The sequence below is a fragment of the Muscardinus avellanarius genome (assembly GCF_963383645.1).
Source record: "Muscardinus avellanarius genome assembly, chromosome: 9".
In the NCBI taxonomy this organism is placed as follows: domain Eukaryota; kingdom Metazoa; phylum Chordata; class Mammalia; order Rodentia; family Gliridae; genus Muscardinus; species Muscardinus avellanarius.
In genome coordinates, this window is record NC_137795.1 from 98,187,162 (window position 1) to 98,205,072 (window position 17,911).

The 17,911-nt window shown below is 48.3% G+C and overlaps 1 protein-coding gene across 1 annotated transcript in view; it reads right to left on the reverse strand.

Moving 5' to 3' along the window:
• KIAA1549 overlaps positions 1 to 17,911 on the reverse strand; it is a gene marked incomplete at both ends in the record, with an annotated part of 84,306 nt that overhangs the window by 14,347 nt on the left and 52,048 nt on the right. Inside the window, 4 exons of the mRNA XM_080701241.1 lie at positions 5,444 to 5,761; positions 12,053 to 12,206; positions 13,090 to 13,313; positions 14,653 to 14,858. Of these exons, the coding sequence (XP_080557367.1) occupies positions 5,444 to 5,761; positions 12,053 to 12,206; positions 13,090 to 13,313; positions 14,653 to 14,858 (902 nt within the window). The remainder of the gene's footprint in view (positions 1 to 5,443; positions 5,762 to 12,052; positions 12,207 to 13,089; positions 13,314 to 14,652; positions 14,859 to 17,911) is intronic.

Sequence of the window (17,911 nt, forward strand, 5' to 3'; positions counted from 1 at the left end):
AATAGGGTCTCAATATGTTGTAAAGGGCCTCACTAAGTAGCTAAGGCTGTCTGTGAACTGCGATCTTCCTGTCTCAGCCACCCAAATGCTGGGGTTACAAGTATGCACTACCATGCCTGGCTATGATGTCCTATTCTGAAAGATGGCATGTTTTTAAAAAAAAGTTCACTGACAAAATTTCTGTGATTCTGTTGTAGGCTTTAAATGGATTACACCTATGTAAAATACTTAAGAATTCTATTTAATGCATCTCCCTCTTATTTATTTTTATTTTTGGTACTAGGGATTAAATCCAGAGCATCCTATATCTGAGCTATGGCCCCAGCCCACTAATCCCCTTTCATTTTTTGAAACAGAGCCTCACTAAGTTGCTGATGCCTCAAACCTGCGATTCTCCTATCTCAGCCTCCCAAGTACTTGGACTACAAGCGTACACCATCCCGTCAGCCCTTCATTCTTATTCCATATAAAATGTGGGCCACTGGAGCGTGAAAGGCACGTCAGAGGGCTGTGGACCTGGTCAGCCCAGAGGCAGAGCAACCAGACAGGTTGTAACAGGTCTTAGCTTGGCATCCCTGCCTGCTGCGTTGGGGACCACTCCAGACAAGGTTCAGAAATCCCACCTGCCAGGCTGCCTGACCTGCTGATGCATAACCAAAACCCACACGCTGGCAAAAAGGGGCAGGATGCCATCAGATGGAACACACACTCCCTTGGTACCTGAAGGCACCTGGAAACCCACAGACAGAAGTGGAAGTGAAGGACACTGGGTTCCTGCTGGAAACCCGCAGTAGTAACTATCACCAGTGCACAGACACACTGACATTTATGTGCATGGCTATGGCTGGTGGTTCTGGTTTCCCACTAGATTGAATTGCTACCATTCTCATCAAAATTCATCAGGGTAACATTAAAAGTCCTCAAGGAAGCCGGGCGAGGCAGAGACAGGAGGATCGCGCAGGTTCGAAGCCAGCCGCGGGCGCTGGCTTAGGAGACCCTGCTTCCAAATAAAAATGTAAAAATAGGTCTGGGAGTGTAGCCAGAGGTAGAAGGGCTTCCAGGAACCCCAGTACCACCAAAAAAAAAAAGTCCTCAAGGAGCAAACCATGGAAAAGCGGTGCTTAGAAAGACACTTCCACCTGAATTCATGGTTAAGATGGTAGGTTAAGGTGTTACCATGGAATCGTTGACTCCCCCAGCACTGAAGAACCAGAAACAAATAAAAATAGCAAGCCTAATCTGTCCAAAAATTATTGCTGCTGGGCGTGGTGGCACACGCTTGTAATCCCAGCAATTGAGAGGACCGCAGTTTGGGGACAGCCTCAGCTACTACTTAGTGAGGCCCTTTGCAACTCAGTGAGACCCTGTTTCAAAATAAAGAATAAAAAAAAACAGGGCTGGGGGTGTCTCTTAGAGGTAAAAGGTCCCTGGGTTCCAGCCCCGGTACTGCAAAAACAAAACCAAAAACTACTGCTAAAACTCATCAGCAGAACCCAAACAACTGAAGAAGTAGGTTTGTGTGTAAATGGAAAAGAGTAGTGGCCAAGAGAAAAATCAGATTCTCCCCGCACAATACGGCTCGTGACCCTACCCCCAGGACGTACACGGTGCATCCCCACTCAGAGACGCAGGCTGGGGGAAACTGGCATTCGGGGATGTGGGAGGGGGATCAAGGTAAAGCTTGGGTGCAGGGAGGAGCTGATTAGGGGTAATTTGTAGCCAGCAGCGGCCAAGTTCAGGTCAAAAAGTGAGAAGAGAACCTTCCCTTTGGAAAATCCAAGCAAGACTGAGCTAAGGGGCTGTGGCGGGTCTTCACCTTCACCCAAGTCCTCTTGTCATCCTAACCATGCGCCTCAGTGCTGGCCCCTTGCCAGCTGCTTTACTCAACACCCATAAACTGAATTTAGTTTGTTCTAGTAACTGTTAATTTTTAACATATGAAAACATGTTTATTTAACGTGTTTATTAGCATTTTTAACTCTGCACGATTTCACATTCCCACCAGCAGATTATCAGAGTTCCAGTTACTGATGTGCTCATCAATGTTTAGAGCGGTTGGTCTTTGAATTTTCAGCACTCCAGGAGGTGTGCAGTGGTGTCCCGGCACAGTCTGATTTGCATCTCCCTCGTGACTAGCGATGCTGAGCAGCCCCTCGCTTGCTTACTCTGCACAGTCACCTGTTTATTATCTGTATATCTCCTTTGGCAGAGTTCCTATTAGGTTGTTTGTAAAATTTGAATCTTCTTTAATTTACTGAGATTAGCTCTATATCCTAATATTTGGAAAATGTTTCATAATATTATTGAAAGAATGTATACTCTGCTCTTGTCAGGTGCAATGTTTTATATCTATTAAGTATTTCAAGTTAGTAACATTAAGTCTACTCTTACAGATTTTTCTGTGTAATTTGTCCTATCGGTTATTGAGAGGTGAGTACTGAAATCACCAACTATAACTGTGGATTTATTTCCACATGCAGTTCTATCAGTTTTTTCTTTATTTTGAGGTTCTATTACTAGGCACATGAACATTTGAGATTTTATATCTTCTTTATGAACAGACAGTTTTATCATTATGAAATGATCGTGTTTACCCTGGATAATATCCTTTACTCTAAGATCTATTTGGGCTGGTGTTAATATAACCACTCCAGTTTTTCATGGTTAATGTCAATATAGCATATTTTTCTCCATGCCTTGACCTTTAACCTATTTTGTGCCTATTTAACATGGGTCTCCTGTTGGTAACAGATGGTTGGGTTCTGCTTTTTATCCCATCTGACCAGCTCTGTCCTTTCACAGGGAAGATTAGGCCATTTACATCTAATGTGGGTTTTTAAAGGGTGGATTTAAGTCAACTTAAATTTTTCTCATCTGCTCTTTGTTCTTTTTTCTGCCTTCTTGGGACTGTTTTTATGATATCATCTGACTCCTATGTTGGCTTACTAATGATACTAGGTGGCTTATTAATGAATAATAAGTATATTACACATTTTTCATTTCTCAGCCTATGATTAGATGCTATCTTACACTTGATACACAGTTATATAAGAAACTAAATATAGCAAACTTCAATCTTTCCTCTCTTGGCCCCTTGTGCTATTTTTATACATTTTACTTCTACATGTGTTTCAAACCCCACAATACATTATTATCATCATTGCTTTAAATGGTCAAACATATGATATATTCTTTGGCCTGGCACCATGGTACACTACTGTAATCTCAGTACTTGGGAGGCTGAGACGCTCATCTTAAGGTTTGAAGCCAGTGTGCAGTAACTTAGTGAGGTCCTGTTTCAAAATAAAATATAAAAGGGGCTGGGGTGTAGCTCAGTGGTACAAGCCCCATGGGTTCAATCTCCAATAGCACGCACGCGCACACACACATACAATGTATGTTTTCTCTGGCTGCTTTTAGGATCCTCCCGTGTGCCTCTGTTCTCCTGCACCCCTGGCTGTGAACCCTAACTGCCTGAACTTCCAACCGTCTCCTTAACTCAGGCAGACTCCTGAGCTGCTCCTGGGTCTCCCTTCCTGTATGGTGGCTGGAAACCCTCTCTAGACATAAGCAGACAACTGTAGGACTCACCTCACTTCTTGGTGAACCTGTCCTCCGTTGTCTAACATCCATGTATTCTGTCCAGTTTCGGGTAGATCCAAACCCTTTCCCAGAGTGGAAGTTTGTCCCATACACTTTTATTTCTTTGTCTCTGTCTTATCTCCCACTACCTAAAATATTCTTCATTACCTGACAATCACTAATTATCCTTTAGACTTCAACATAGGTGCCATTCTGCCCAGAAAATCCTTCCTGAACTGCTCTAGCTCCTCCAGGTACCCTTCCCTCCACACACCGGCCACGGGGCCCTGGCCTTGCTGTTGTGATGGCTCACACGTCCTCCGCTTGGAGCTCAGGGGCGTGAAGGCCGCCACCGCACCCACTACCTAGCTATACCAGACACACCAGGCGCTCTGCAATATATTTGAATTATAAACAAACAAGAGAAGCTTGAAGTGTCCAGACAGCAGCTGTATTCCTCACTTGTTTCCTCACTGGGTTTTATACTATATCATCCATTACTCGAAAGACTATAAGCCATCTGAAGGTAGTCTAATATTTACTGTTGGAACAAGCTATATTTTAATACTGAAAACAGTTAACAGTTGTATTGCATGGTATTTTTCCCACATGGGGGGCTGCTCATGCCACAGGCATCGTACTGCCTATGTCTGGATGTAAACAACCAATTACTAAGGGCCTAAAAGTTCAAATCAACTTCAGAAGTAAAAGATTCTGATATATATTTATTGTTACCCAATTTCATCTTAATGAACCCAGTATAAACCTTCCCCAACAATTTTTTTTTTTTTTTTTTTTTTTTTTTTGCGGTGCTGGGGATAGAATCCAGGGGCATTCGACCTCTGAGCTACACTCCCTGGCCCGTTTTTTATTTTTAATTTTGAAACAGCTTCTCATTAAATTGCAGGGCCTCACTAAGTAGCTGAGGCTGTCCATGAACCGCAATCCTCCTGCCTTAGCCTCCTGAATGCTGGGATTACAAGCGTGCGCCACCCTGCCTGGCTAACAACAAATAAATTTAAATTATGATCTATTAACTTCTTTCCAGTGTTAGTAAATCACAAATTTCTGTAGTCAAATCATTTATTTGGAAACTAGCAAAAGTGATATGAACACTACTTCCCTCAGTTTTACTTCTCTGTGTCTGGGGGAGGTAAATCTGAAAGAACTAATACAAGAAACATGATGGTAACAAAGGCAGATGGGATGCTGGAGTGCAGGCTCCCAGGACGGGGCCGGCACTGTCAATGGCATCCTCGGTGGCCTTCTTCACCCCCGAGCCTCAGGGGCTCTCCAGGCCCAGTCAACAGGCAAGAAGTTAAACAATTTGGGTCAGCCGGGCATGGCGACACACACTTGGAATTCCCCGTGCTTGGGAGGCGGAGACAGGAGGATCGCACAGGTTCAAAGCCAGCCTCACTGGCTTAAGAGACCCTGTTTCCAAATAAAAAGTATAAAATAGGTCTGGGAGTATAGCCCGGAGCCAGAGGTAGAAGGGTTTCCAGGAACCTCAGTAACACACACACAAAAAAAATTGGGTCCATTCTACACTGCTCTGTTTACAGAGACATCAACGAGAACATGTTTTGACAGTGGACCCACCTCCACTGCAGAACAGGAGCCAGAGGGTGCTTCTGTGAAGTCTCCCTGCACTCCTCAAAACAGCATCAGAGCTGCAGGAGAGGATGCTTCTGGTACTAAGAGTTAACCTAGCAGGAGATGATAAGAACTCAGACTTCCGGGCCAAGACTTAACTCATCACAAACACCCAGAGTGTTGAGGGGAGCCTGTGGGTGGTGTAATTAGGAGACCCAACTCCCAGGTCTTGCCCAGGAGAGAATTCTAGAAGGCCAGTACTCACGCTGCAGGGGTTGTTGGCCGTCTGGGCTGGGCTGTAGAAGGAGCCCCACTGGGCGGCTCGCCTCTCCTCCCGGGAAGGGGTGCTGTTCACAGGCAGGCTGGCCGGGACCCCGGGGACGGCGCCTGCTGCGCTGGCCGGCTGGCTGCTGGGGGCCACGAGGGCGAAAGCGTCATCCAGGAGGGAGTGCATGGTCTGGCGCGCCTCCTCGATGGACGGCTGGGGCGGGATGTATTGGGAGGCCGGGAAGGGCAGGCCCGGATATCTGGCCAGCTCTGTGGAGGATGGCGTCTGTACATCCGCTGGGAGGTCAGGATCAGACTAGAGTGGGGATAATGGCAAAGCAAACAGTCAGACACCGGCTTCTGTGAGGACCCTAATACAAAACTCTAGGGCCAAAAAATGCACCAAAATTGTCCTGACATGGAGGAAAAAGGTTTATTGTAAGAACTTATAAAGGACAGCCAAGAAATGTGTATCACAAGTAGGGGGGAGAAGGGGTTGTATTAGGGAAAATGTGAGAACATTTCACAGTTGTTGTTGTTTGTTTTTTTTTTCCCCAGTCAAATTCAACTCTCTGGCCAGGCATGATGGTGCACACCTGTAATCCAGGACTTGGAAGGTTAAGACAGGAAGATGGATGATCCGAGGCCAGCCTTAGTAACTTAGTGAGACCCTGATTAACTTAGCAAGACCCTGTTTCAAAATAAAAGTAGGGCTGAGAATGTAGCTCAGAGATAGAATTCCCCTACATTCAATCCCCAGTACCAAACCAAACACTATTCAACTAACTGAAATGCATTTCAGTACCTGGAAATATATGTTTTTACTAAAAACCTCAGCAGCCAAAACACATGTTTCAAAGTATATATTCTCAAAACTCAGTCAACTTTCCATCGGTATAAAAACCAAAAAGTATATTATTGACTAAGAATAGTAAGAAATAATTGCTCTATTATCCTTAAAAGAGCTCAAGGTCAATATTATAACTATATGTGTATAAAATTATAATACCTACCATAACTTTTCGTAGGAGTAAGTAGTAACAATTATTTAATCAGAAGCCATTTGTCCTCAAGATGAAGATGTCTCCGATGACATGCGTCAATGAGAGAAGTTTGAATTCTGTTCTATACCCGTGGGTGAGGAGGCAGGAATCTGAGCAACAATTCAGGCTTTTGCTGTTGTGGTGTTTAGTACAAAGAATTGAACCCAGGGATATGTGACCTCTGAACTACACCCCCGGCTCTTCTTAATTTTTATGTTGAAGCAGGGTCTTGCTTGTTGCTGAGTCTGGCTTTGAACCTATGACCCTCCTGCCTCAGCCTCGCAAGTGTGAGGATTGCGGGCACGAGCCACCACATCTGGCTCAAGATTTTTTTTAAACAATCGTATTTCCCAATACTGTCCTATGAGCAAAACACTGTGATGATATATGCCGCGTCAGCTGTAAGAGACAAAGGAGAGAACCAATGGAAAATGAGACCCTTCTGGTCTCAGAGGCCCCCCAAGTCTAGGTATTACGGTTGCTGTCTGACCCACAGACAAGAGGAGGTTCTGCGCGGCGCTGGGAAGCCCCTCTGTCTGGGGCAGGTGGCCGCCCTCTGTCAGACGCTCTGCCCCTCCTGGGGCTCAGCTGGTGGGTGGGTCACCCTACTCAAGGGGCCAAGGAAGACCTTCTAGAATAAGTCAGGGTCCGTGAGCCCATGACAAGGAAAACTCTATCCCACACACATCTTCACAGGAGCACGTGGGGGGGGGGGGGCTGCTAATCCAAGTGGAAAGAAAACCAAATTCCAGATGGTGAACCCACAAACAGCCCACAGACTTGCTCTGCCCGGCCTGCAAGGTCTTTTTTTAAAAAATAGTCATTATCTTGGGCCGGCGTGGTGGCGCACGCTTGTAATCCCCGTGCTTGGGAGGCGGAGACAGGAGGATCGTGCTGGTTTGGAGCCAGCCTCGCTGGCTTAAGAGACCCTGTTTCCAAATAAAATATAAAAACAGGTTTGGGAGTGTAGCCTGGAGGTAGAAGGGCTTCCAGGAACCCCAGTAACACACACACACAAAAAAAGTCATTATCTTAAAAATCTGGAAACCTCCTAAGAACACTCACATTTCTGGATTTTCTTGGCAGAACCTAAAGCTCACACGGCATGGCCCCCACACTCACAAAGAAACAACTGGCTACTGCTGAGAGCTCTGTCCCCCCCAGACAGAGCAGGTGCCCTGCTTTCCAGAAGGTTCTATTGGTGACCTCACTCTTGTGCACCTGACACACCTGGTCCCCTATGAAACCTCTCATTAAAGGATTTAGGAAGGGGCAGCTATGGATTCTAAGGAAAGGTCCTCAAGGGGTTCTCTGGTTTGTGCTGTAACTGGCATCGGAAAGCCCTGAGCTCCTTCCCAGCAGCGCTCTGGGGGGAGAGAAGGCAGAGCACTTCTGAAGAACATTCTACCCATAAAGAGGCCCTCCAAAGCCGGAAGCCGCTCTCCTGGCAGTGACGCCAGCGCCTGGGTGTGCGGCTATGCCCTCCTTTGTTTTTATTGGTGCACTATAATCGTGCACAGTAGTGAACGGCGTGGTGACACATTCCTGCACACACACAGCAGTTTGTCCGCTTCTTTCCCACGCCCCGCTCCCTCCCCTCCCTCCTCATCCCCTCACGCAGCTGTGCTCAAGTAAGAGACGGTATGGACACGAAAAGGACCGCAGGCTCCTGCACACTTGGGGCACCGCGCTGCCCCGCGCCCCCGGGGCTCAGGACTCCCGATCTTGTTTCCCAGGAGAGGCCAGCAGAACTTACTTGTTTTTCTATATCCCAATACCTAGCATGACGTTTCATAGGATCCTCCATAAATGAAAAGCTGACATCTACAGGAGTTAAGATTTACCCAGGATCCCAACGATGGAATCTGAATTCCATGCTCCCGAATCCGTGGGATAATTCTATTAGGATCCATTGATGTTCCTTCTGTACAGATGTACGTAGATGTGCGTTTATCTCTCACTCTTCAAAAATACATTTTTACTTTTAGACATCTAAGATTATTTTGGTGTCTACTTTGCTACCCTTGTTGGGGATATTATAAAAGAGTGAGCAGACATCCTGGTGTGTCCAGGACAACTTTGGTTTATACCTGTTACATTCTCTCCGTTTTCTTTTCTTTGTGAGTGTGTGTGTGTTTGTGCAGAGGTGCTAAGGAATAAATGTAGGAGCATTCTATCTCTGAACTACATCCCCAGCCCCCCCTTTTTCAGTACTGGGAATGAAACCCGGAGCATTCTATCTCTGAGATATACCCCCAGCCTTATTTTATTTTATTCCTTATTTTGAAACAGGGTCTCACTAAGTTGCAGAGGGCCTCACTAAATAGCTGAGGCTGGCCACGAACCTGCGATCCTCCTGTCTCAGCCTCCCGAGTACTAGGATTGCAAGCGTGCGCCCCCACGCCCGGCTCCCAGCCCCTTTTCATCTTATTTTTTGTGGTACTAGAGATTGAACCCAGGGGGATTCCAACTCTGAGCTATACCTCAAGCCCCTTTTTTTCTTTTTCTTTTCTTTTCTTTTTTTTTTTTTTTTTTGTGTGTGTGTGTGTGGTACTGGGGGTGGAACCTAGGGGCTTTTCTACCTCTGGGCTATACTCCCAGACCTATTTTATACTTTATTTGGAAACAGGGAGCTGAGCGCTTCACTAAATAGTTAAGGCTGGCTTCGAACCTGTACGATCCTCCTGTCTCAGCCTCCCAAACTCTGGGATTACAAACATACACCACCACACACGAATTTTATTCTTTATTTTGAAACAGGGTCTCACTAAGCTGTGGAGGGCCTCACTAAGTAGCTGAAGCTGGCAGCAAACCTGTGATCCTCCTGTCTCAGTCTCCCAAATGCTGGGATTACAAGTGTGTATGACCATGCCCAGCCCTTCCACCCCTTTTTAAATTCTTATTTTGAAATAGAGTCTCACTAAGTTGTTGAAGGTCTAGGTAAGTTGCTGGGTCCTGCCTCAGACCTACAGCCCTCCTGTCTCAGCCTCCCAGGCACAGGTGTGTGATACCACGTCCAGCTTCCGACTGTCAAAGTGTCTAGTCTGGATGACAAACAACAGCAGAGGCCAACAACCTTATTTTTTTTTTTTTCCTTTTTGGGAGAGATGGAGTCTTACTGTGTTTCCCAGGCTGGCCCTGAACTCTGTGCTCAAGCGATCCTCCTGCCTCAGCCTCCTAAGTAGCTGGGACGAGAGGCACGCACCAACACGCTGGGACCTTTTTTGGTAAATACCGGGTTCTGCAAGTCATACACATCCTGTGGCAGCTCCTCAGCCCTGCAGAAGCAGCCATAAAGAGCAGGCAAATAAACAGGTGTGGCTGTCTCACAATAAAACTTACTGTCTTTACTGGCAAGGAGCTGGCTGGACCTGGCCGAGGGCCCCGGTCTAGCAGGCTGGAACCAGAATGGTGACCCTGGCTATTAGGAGCTGAGAAATGTTTCTCCAGTTATAGAAGCCATCAAGGGGAAGATACTGTAAAGGGAAAGTGGAAAATTCTACACAGCTCAAAGCCATGGCGTACATGAATGGTCACGAGGATGAAAAATCACCCAGGAAAGGTGAGTTCTAAAACAGGCATTATCTTTGAAAGCCTGCACTTCACAAGTTTTAGGGAGAGAGAATAAAAAGTAAGCCCATCTAAGGTTAGTTCCATCCAGGAAATCTCTGAAAAAGGAGACAAACAGCTCTCTGAGGTAGCAGGCTCTAGGAGGAGCAACCTCTGAATTTTCTGCAAAGGAAAAGAGGGATGAGAGAAAGAGAGAGAGAGAGAGAGAGAGAGAGAGAGAGAGAGAGAGAGAAGAGAGAGGCCTCAAGCTAGATCTGTAACCTCAGCTACTAAGGAGGCTGAGGCAGGAGGATCACTTGAGCCTGGGAGTTTGAGGCCAGTCTGGGCAAAATAATGAGATTCTGGTTTCAAAAACTGAAACATAAATGGAAGTCCAGAGCGCCAGGAAGGGAGCTTGACTTAGGGCCACCGATGAAGGTGAATGAGGAGGGCAAGGAAAAGGCAGGCCATTCCCTCCACAGACGTGAGCGCCCGGAGGACGGAGGTGGAAGGCTGGGGCCGGCTCTCCTGCCAGGGATGGGCTCTGAGCAGAGAAGCCCCGGGGAAGAATCGCTCCTGTGTTCTTCGGGAACTCCCTGCGTCGCTCTGGGTGGCTCTTCTGGGACCCCAGGGACCCTTCCCCAAACACCGCAGCAGCTCAAGAGCACCCCCTCCTGCAAACAGCCCCGGGAAGCCCCGCCCCCGAGGGCACAGCCTCCGCAGAGCCAGGCACTGCTGGGTTCGGGGCACGGGTCTCCGGAGCCCCAGCAAGCCTCAAGAGGGGGTTCAGTCCTTAGGATTCCAGAGATGCAGGAATTCCCCAAGGAAATCCTGTTTCTTTCAGAGGATCACGTTCGAATACAGCACAGTACGTGGCACACTTATGGAATTATACTAAGTGTCTTTCAGTATTATTTGTGGAATCTAGTAAAGAAAATAGAAAGAAATGGCGGTTGTAAAAGCCCTCTACACGCTCACTGCTCGTGCGCACCGCAGCGCCTTCTCTGAAGTGCGCTTCTTGCTATTACGTCTGTCCAGACAAGGACTAAGTGTAAGTTTGCCCCCAGAAGGAGGAAGGGCGTGGCGAGGGGCACGGCTGCTCCCTGGCACGGGTGTGCGCATGTCTGGCTCCCTCGGCCCCTCGGCGCTGGCATCTTTGAGTCTGGTTCTCACAGCCCATGGGAGGCTGGCTTAGGGGAGGCTGGCTTAGGGGAGGCTGGCTTCCCATTCATGAGGCCTGCGTGCACGCATGACTTACTGCTATCAGGGTCTGCCTTCAACACCGGGCAACTCTGTTAGATATATCCCTTTCAGTTTGAAAAAAAGTCTAATTATTTATTTCTTAATTTCCATTAAGTTCTTTCTCCAATAAAAATAAGAAATATAGCCAGGCTTGGTGGTGTATGCCTATAATCCCAGCTACTAGGGAGGCTGAGTCAGGAGGACTGCACGTAGGAGGCCGGCCTGGGCAACTCAGCGGGACCCTAACTCAACATAAATGGACAGGGCTGGGGGAGCGGCTCAGTGCTAGAGCTCTTGCTTGGCTTTGATCCTCAGCATTGAAGAAACAAAAATAATTTAAATATATATCAACAATTAAAAAATCTGCAATGGCTAGGCATGGTGGCTCAGACCTATAATCCCAGTTCCCAGAGGCCAGCCTTGACAACTCGGCAAGAACTGATTCAAAACAAAAAATAAATAAAATAAAGGAGTGCTGAGGTGTGCCTTGGAGGTAGAATGCTTTGGGGTTCAATCCCTAGCATAAAAAAAAATCTTCAATGCTCCAAAATCTGTCATTTTTCGAATTCTGATACAAGATCCAATTTTTTATTTTAGAGCATTTCAGATTTTGCCTTTTCAACAGTCATGACAGGAGTGGACCACGGGCCTGCGCACAGGCTCTAGAACCCGGTGGGCCCTGGCACTTCCAGCAGCGGCCAGCGGTTCCCGCCCCTCTGGTCAAAGTCTTCTGCTAGAGCCCCGTCCAATCCCAGAGGGATCCCGGCACGCACCGGGCATCCGATGTAGGCCGAGTTGTGCACGCCGGGAGGCCGCTTGTACGTGCCATCGCTGTCGGTGGTGATGAGCCTGTCCTTCTCCGCATCCGCCGGGCAGCCGTTGACCTGGTGTTTCCGCCGTGGCTTCGGAGAACGCTTGATCCGCGAGCTGTGGGGAGAGCAGGAATGACCTTGCCGCTCGCTTATCAAGTAAACACTAAGTGTTTTGTGAGTGCCTATGATGTGCCGGCCACATCAGGAAACACCCCGGAGGGTGCAGATGCTACGAGGACCAGACTTGCCAACACATGTGAACAGCAGAGCAATCTGGAGCCATGGCACCAGTTGCCGCACGTATGGCGCAGGAAACAGAGGGCGAGCTCTCAGCACCACCACTGGCTATGGGGCTGAGCTCGGCCTGGAGGAGCCAGATCCAAGGCTGGGGAGGGCCAGAACCTGGAAGGGAGGCATATGCCTGAGGGCGGGCGGACAGCCAGCTCCTGGCTCTGCTTCCGTCCCTGTGGCTGGCAGGTCCCATCTGCTCCAGGGGCACAGGTTCCACACAGCAGGGAACAAAACTAGCTCAGGTTTGGGCTCAGAAAGACATAAATGAGGGCAGTGATTAAAGAAAACGCATCTGTGTCAGGCGGCAGGCAGTAGAGAGACCAGGGGAAGGTAAGACTCTGCAGGTAGCCACGGAAAAAGATCAGCCTGCCCAGGGGGTACCAACCCAGGGATGGAAATGATAGGAGAGAGGAAGAGCCCAGGAGGCTGCAGAAGGAGCTGGCTGGAGAAGGAAAGATGGTTTCAGGGGTTTAACTAAACACAGAGGAAGATTCCCAGGCAAGAGGAGAGGCAGAAGGGAGAAGGGACAGCCTTCCACACCATGGTGCCGGCCAGCTCCGTGCCCTCTGGGGAGCCTACGGGGCCTTGAGGACAAGCCTCTTCAACTTGTTGTCAGGGACTTCGGTGTGGAAATGGACAGGACCCTTTGCGGCAGGCCCTCCGGCTGCCCCGCCTTCCCGAGCCGCCCGCACCGGGGCCCGGCGCACCTCTTCCTGGGCTCTATGAACACGGAGGGCACACTGGCCGTGGGGTCCAGTATCTTGTCGATCTGCATCTGCGCGCGGCGGTACACGCGGTGCCGCTCCTTGGTGTCGCCCGAGGACAGGTCGTCCACCGCTGGGAACTCGTAGTGGCCGCGGCGCTTGGCGCGCAGCCGGAGCTTGTTGCGGTGATGCTCGATCTCCGACTTGTGCCGCAGCGCCGTCTGAATCTGCGCCCGGGGGGGGGGGGGGCAGACAGAGGTTCTCAGAGGTTCCCCGACACCTGCTCGCAAAGCCTTTAGGCCTTGTACTGACTGACCCGACAGGCACAGTCCACGGGGGCTGAGAGCCACACCCCAAACACTGCCCTAGAGCTGGGAGCAGTGGCAGGGCCCCTCCCCAAAGGAGGAGAACGCTCACTCAAACCTTGGAAACTGGGGAGTGAGAACCTGGAGGATATATTGGTCTGATAATTACAATATGCCCTGAGAACAGAAAAATATTTCCTATACCCAGTAATCTCACTGCGTGAGAGAGAGAGAGAGAGAGAGAGAGAGAGAGAGAGAGTGTGTGTGTGTGTGTGTGTGTGTGTGTGATGTGCATGATGCTGGAGATTGAACCCAGGAACATTCTACCTCTGAGCTACACCCCCAGCCCCATTTTATTTTTGAAACAGGGTCATGCTAGGCTGATGAGAATCTCACTACTTGTTGAGGCTGTTCTTGCATCTGTGATCCTCTTGTCTGGGCCTCCCAAGTACTGGAATTACAACCGTGCACCACCACACTTGGCCCTATTTATTTATTTATTGAAACAAGGTCTCACTCAGTAAGTTGTGGAGGGCCTTGCTTTAAGTTTCTGAAGTTGGCCGTGAACCTGCCATCCTCCTGTCTCAGCCTCCCAAGTACTGGGATTATAGGCATGTACCACCACGCCCTGCTTACAGATTTTTAAAATTAAGACTGACATGCAAGGAAGGTATTTGCATTATATAGTAGAATAGCCACTTATGGATGATTACCCAGCTTAGGGAAACAAATTCCCTGACATGCGACCCTCTCCTCCCAAAGAATGGCATACCCAAAGACGAAAACACGGCCCCACGGGCAGTGTGGGAGCCAAGCCAGGCATTCAAGCTTGGCCAAGTGGGACCAGCTCCCTTCTGCACATCTGCCACAACTGTCCAGCAGGGTCCTACCCGAGTCTGAGCTTAAAAAAATGAGCGTATTAAAGTAAACACACTTGTCAGCAGCTCACGCCTTTAGTCACCATCTGACACGGTACTTTCCACTTACTTTAAAGCACTGACCAAATCAAGATGTGCTTTTATTAACTTGGTTTTGTTTTTTTAAAGGGTACTGCTGGGTGTGGTGGTGTACACCTGGAATCCCAGTTACCCGGGAGGCTGAGGTGGAAAGATAAAAAATTCAAGGCCAGCCCAGGCAACTCAGTGAGACCCTGTCTCGAAATAAAAATTCAAACCGGGCTGGGGCTGAGGCTCAGCGGGCCGGCACTCCTGGCTTCAATCCCCAGTCCTCCCGAACCTCCCCACAAGTATACGACAAATACCTCCTTGTTGATCTTGTTGGTTTCTGCCGCTCGGTCGGCCAGGACGGAGTGCTGGGCTGGGGGTGCAGGGATGGGCTGCATGGCGATCAGCTGGATCTTGCTGGGGACCCGCCGGCTGGCCTCCGAGGAGCGGGAAATCCTGTCCACGTGTTCAAAGATGGAGGCGGAAGAATGCTGTTCATTCCCTGAACTGGGCAAGGGGACACCTAGGACAGAGGAAGGCAGAGGTGATGAGAAGGTCCTCCCAAGGAGCTAGCAAAGGGAGGAACTTAGGGATAGTTCCTGACAGCATCCTCAGACAGGGCCTCTGGCCACAACTACATCCCGAGCCAGAGATAGAGTGCTCGGAGTTTCTCTGTTTGGACTTAAATGGTCTGGATTAAATACTGTCTCTTTCAGGTTCATTAAAAATGACAAATATCCTTAGAAAAGATGGGAGAAAACCGTTAGGATACTCCGCCCTGTTTTGTCTAAATGTAGCTCAAACTATTCAGTAAGGAAAGGGAAAGGGCCAGGGTGATGGTGTAGCCCATAATCCCAGTCCGTGGGAGGCTGAGACAGGAGGATTGCAGGCTTGAGAGCAGCCTCAGCAACTTAACAAGGCCCTCAGAGACTGAGAGATCTTGTTTCAAAACATAAAATAAAAAGGGCCGAGGCATAGCGTGAGGTGGAATACCACTGGGTTCGATCCCCAGTACTGCAATAATAACAAGAACAAGAAAAGAAAGAGAAAGGGAAAGGAAACCGGAAGTCGCCTCGCTGGTCAGTAAGCAGTCTGCAGAACTTTTAGAAAACACACTTACAGCAGCGCTGAGCTGAGTGGCACCGAGCAGCTGGCAGGGCCGCAGCGCAGGCCCTCCACGTCCACCCGCACAGACACCAGAGTCTCCAGCTCCTCTACACACTGGCATACTATCTGCACGGAACCTACATGTACTTAAAAAGATTTACACTCGAAAAGATTTTATATTGTAAAAAAAAGTATACTTAAAAATATTTTTCGATCCATATACTTAAATGATTTTAGACTGCCTATATAATAACATAATAATACTTAAATGCTATGTAAATATTTGCTGTATGGCATTATTTAGGAAATAATGATGAAATAATGCCAAGGGAAAATATTCCTATGTGTTCAAAGCAGACATCATCTAAAAAGTACTTCTGATCCACAGCTGGTTGAGCTCCACAGAGTCCGTGAGTGCAGAGGGCTGACCGCACTGCTGAGGACACAGGCCAGGGCGCTGCGGGCACAGGCACCCACTAGCGAACACTGGGCACTTCCGGCTCGTCAGTTCTGAGACAGAAAAGTTAAAGAAGCATGAGAAGAAAGCCTGCTGCCTGGAGAGGATCAGTGCCCACTTTAAAAAGAGAGAAACAGTGCATTTTAAAGTGGTCAAAAGGACAATTTATATATATTTCACTACAATCATTTTAGCGAGTAACCAGATCTATAAAAAAGTAGAAATGTAAATGTGCAGACGTACAGAGAAGAAATGCTGGAAAGTGCTAATAAAGACTAGATCTTGTTATAATGCATGATTTTCTCCATTTTTTTCTATTTTCTGTAATGAAGATTTTCTTGGATGAATATTATCTATAGCAAAAATAATAGTAAATTATTTTAAAAATTTAAAAATATTTTAAAAAGAAACAAGAGAAAGAGAGAGAGAGAGGGAGAAAAGGAGCTGGGTGCTAGGGAGAGCTAGCTGGTGACACTAGGAAGGTCAACTGGTGGCTGCTCTCCAACAAGCCCCAACCACCTCTCCACGCTTGCCCGCAGCTTTAAAGTGAACAGCCTGCCGGGTGTGGTGGCGCACACTTGTAATCCCAGCGCTTGGGAGGCTGAGACAGGAGGATCGCAGGTTCAAGGCCAGCCTCAGCTACTTAGTGACGCTCTCAGCAAGTTAGTGAGACCCAGTTTCAAAATAAAGAATAAAAAACAGGGTTGGGTGTATAGCTTGGAGGTAAAATGCCTCTGGGTTCAATCTCTAGTACTGCAATGAATGAATGAATGAATGAATAAATAAATTGGTTAATTAAAGTACATGGCCAACAGGAGTGAGAGAGAAACTGTTTTTAAACCAAAGCTTAGGGTTTGAAACGGAGCAAAAGGAAAGAGTGCAGAGGTTTCTCCTCAAAGAGCTGGCAATGCAGTGGGAAGCAGTAGGTGATGTTTTACATTAGAAACACACCAGTGGTGCGCAGGGCTGTGCATTTTCCCTCAATTTGAATTCTGTTCAGTGGCTATTCCAAGCAATTAGATGCTACGCACACCGTGAGTGGCGCCCCCCAGTGGTGAGCCACGGCTACCCCATTCCAGCTATTCTCGGGCCTGCCTTCCAGGCTCCAGGCCTAGAGGGAGGTCACCTCCTTACATCCAGAGGCAGCTGCTCAGATTGCAGGCATAATGCCTAAAAGGAGATTATAAAGTTTACCAGATAGGCTGGCCTTGCTGACCCAAACTTCTAAAGGAACGGCAAATGTCACAAAGAGTAACTCATTCAACTACTGATACCTGCAGGTGAGATCATGAGCCCTGGGGTGGCGGAGAGCTCCAGGCTGCCTCTGAGCCTCAAGCAGAGGCCACAGAGGGAATGGTCTCCCCTCAGGGTGCTGTCACCCCTGCCTGGCCCCTGGGGACTGTGGCCACGACTGGGCTTCTGCCCACAGGCCCAGCCCACCCTCTGCACTGTGGTCACGGATCCTTTCTGAAGATGCAAGGATGTGCAGGCCTCGGGCCTCTCCACCCAGCCAAGGGGCTGATGCAGAAAATCCTCCAGCGTCTACGTTGCCCGGGACCGAGACCTCCGCCATGGCTCACAGTCGTTTTTAAATAACTCATCAAAATAACTGCCATGCAGCTGGGCACGGTGGCACACACCTCTAACCCGGTACTTGGAAGGCAGAATCAGGAGAATACAGGTTCACAGGCAACCTCAGCAACTTAGGCTCTCCACAACTTAGTGAGATGCTGTTTCAAAATAAAAATAAAATAGGGCCGGGGGTGTAGTTCAGAGGTATAATGTCCCTGGGTTCAAGCCCTAGTAGCAGAAGGAGGAGGGAGAGGAAGAGGAGGAGGAGGAGGAGGAGGAGGAGGAGGAGGAGGAGGAGGAAAAAGGAATAATAGAGACAGTCAAAAGACCATTCTTGCTATAATTAATACAATATGCTATATATTTGAAAATAGCTAAACGAGATTTTAAGCTTTCTCACCCTAAAAATAACTATGTGAAACAGCTCATATGTTAAATAT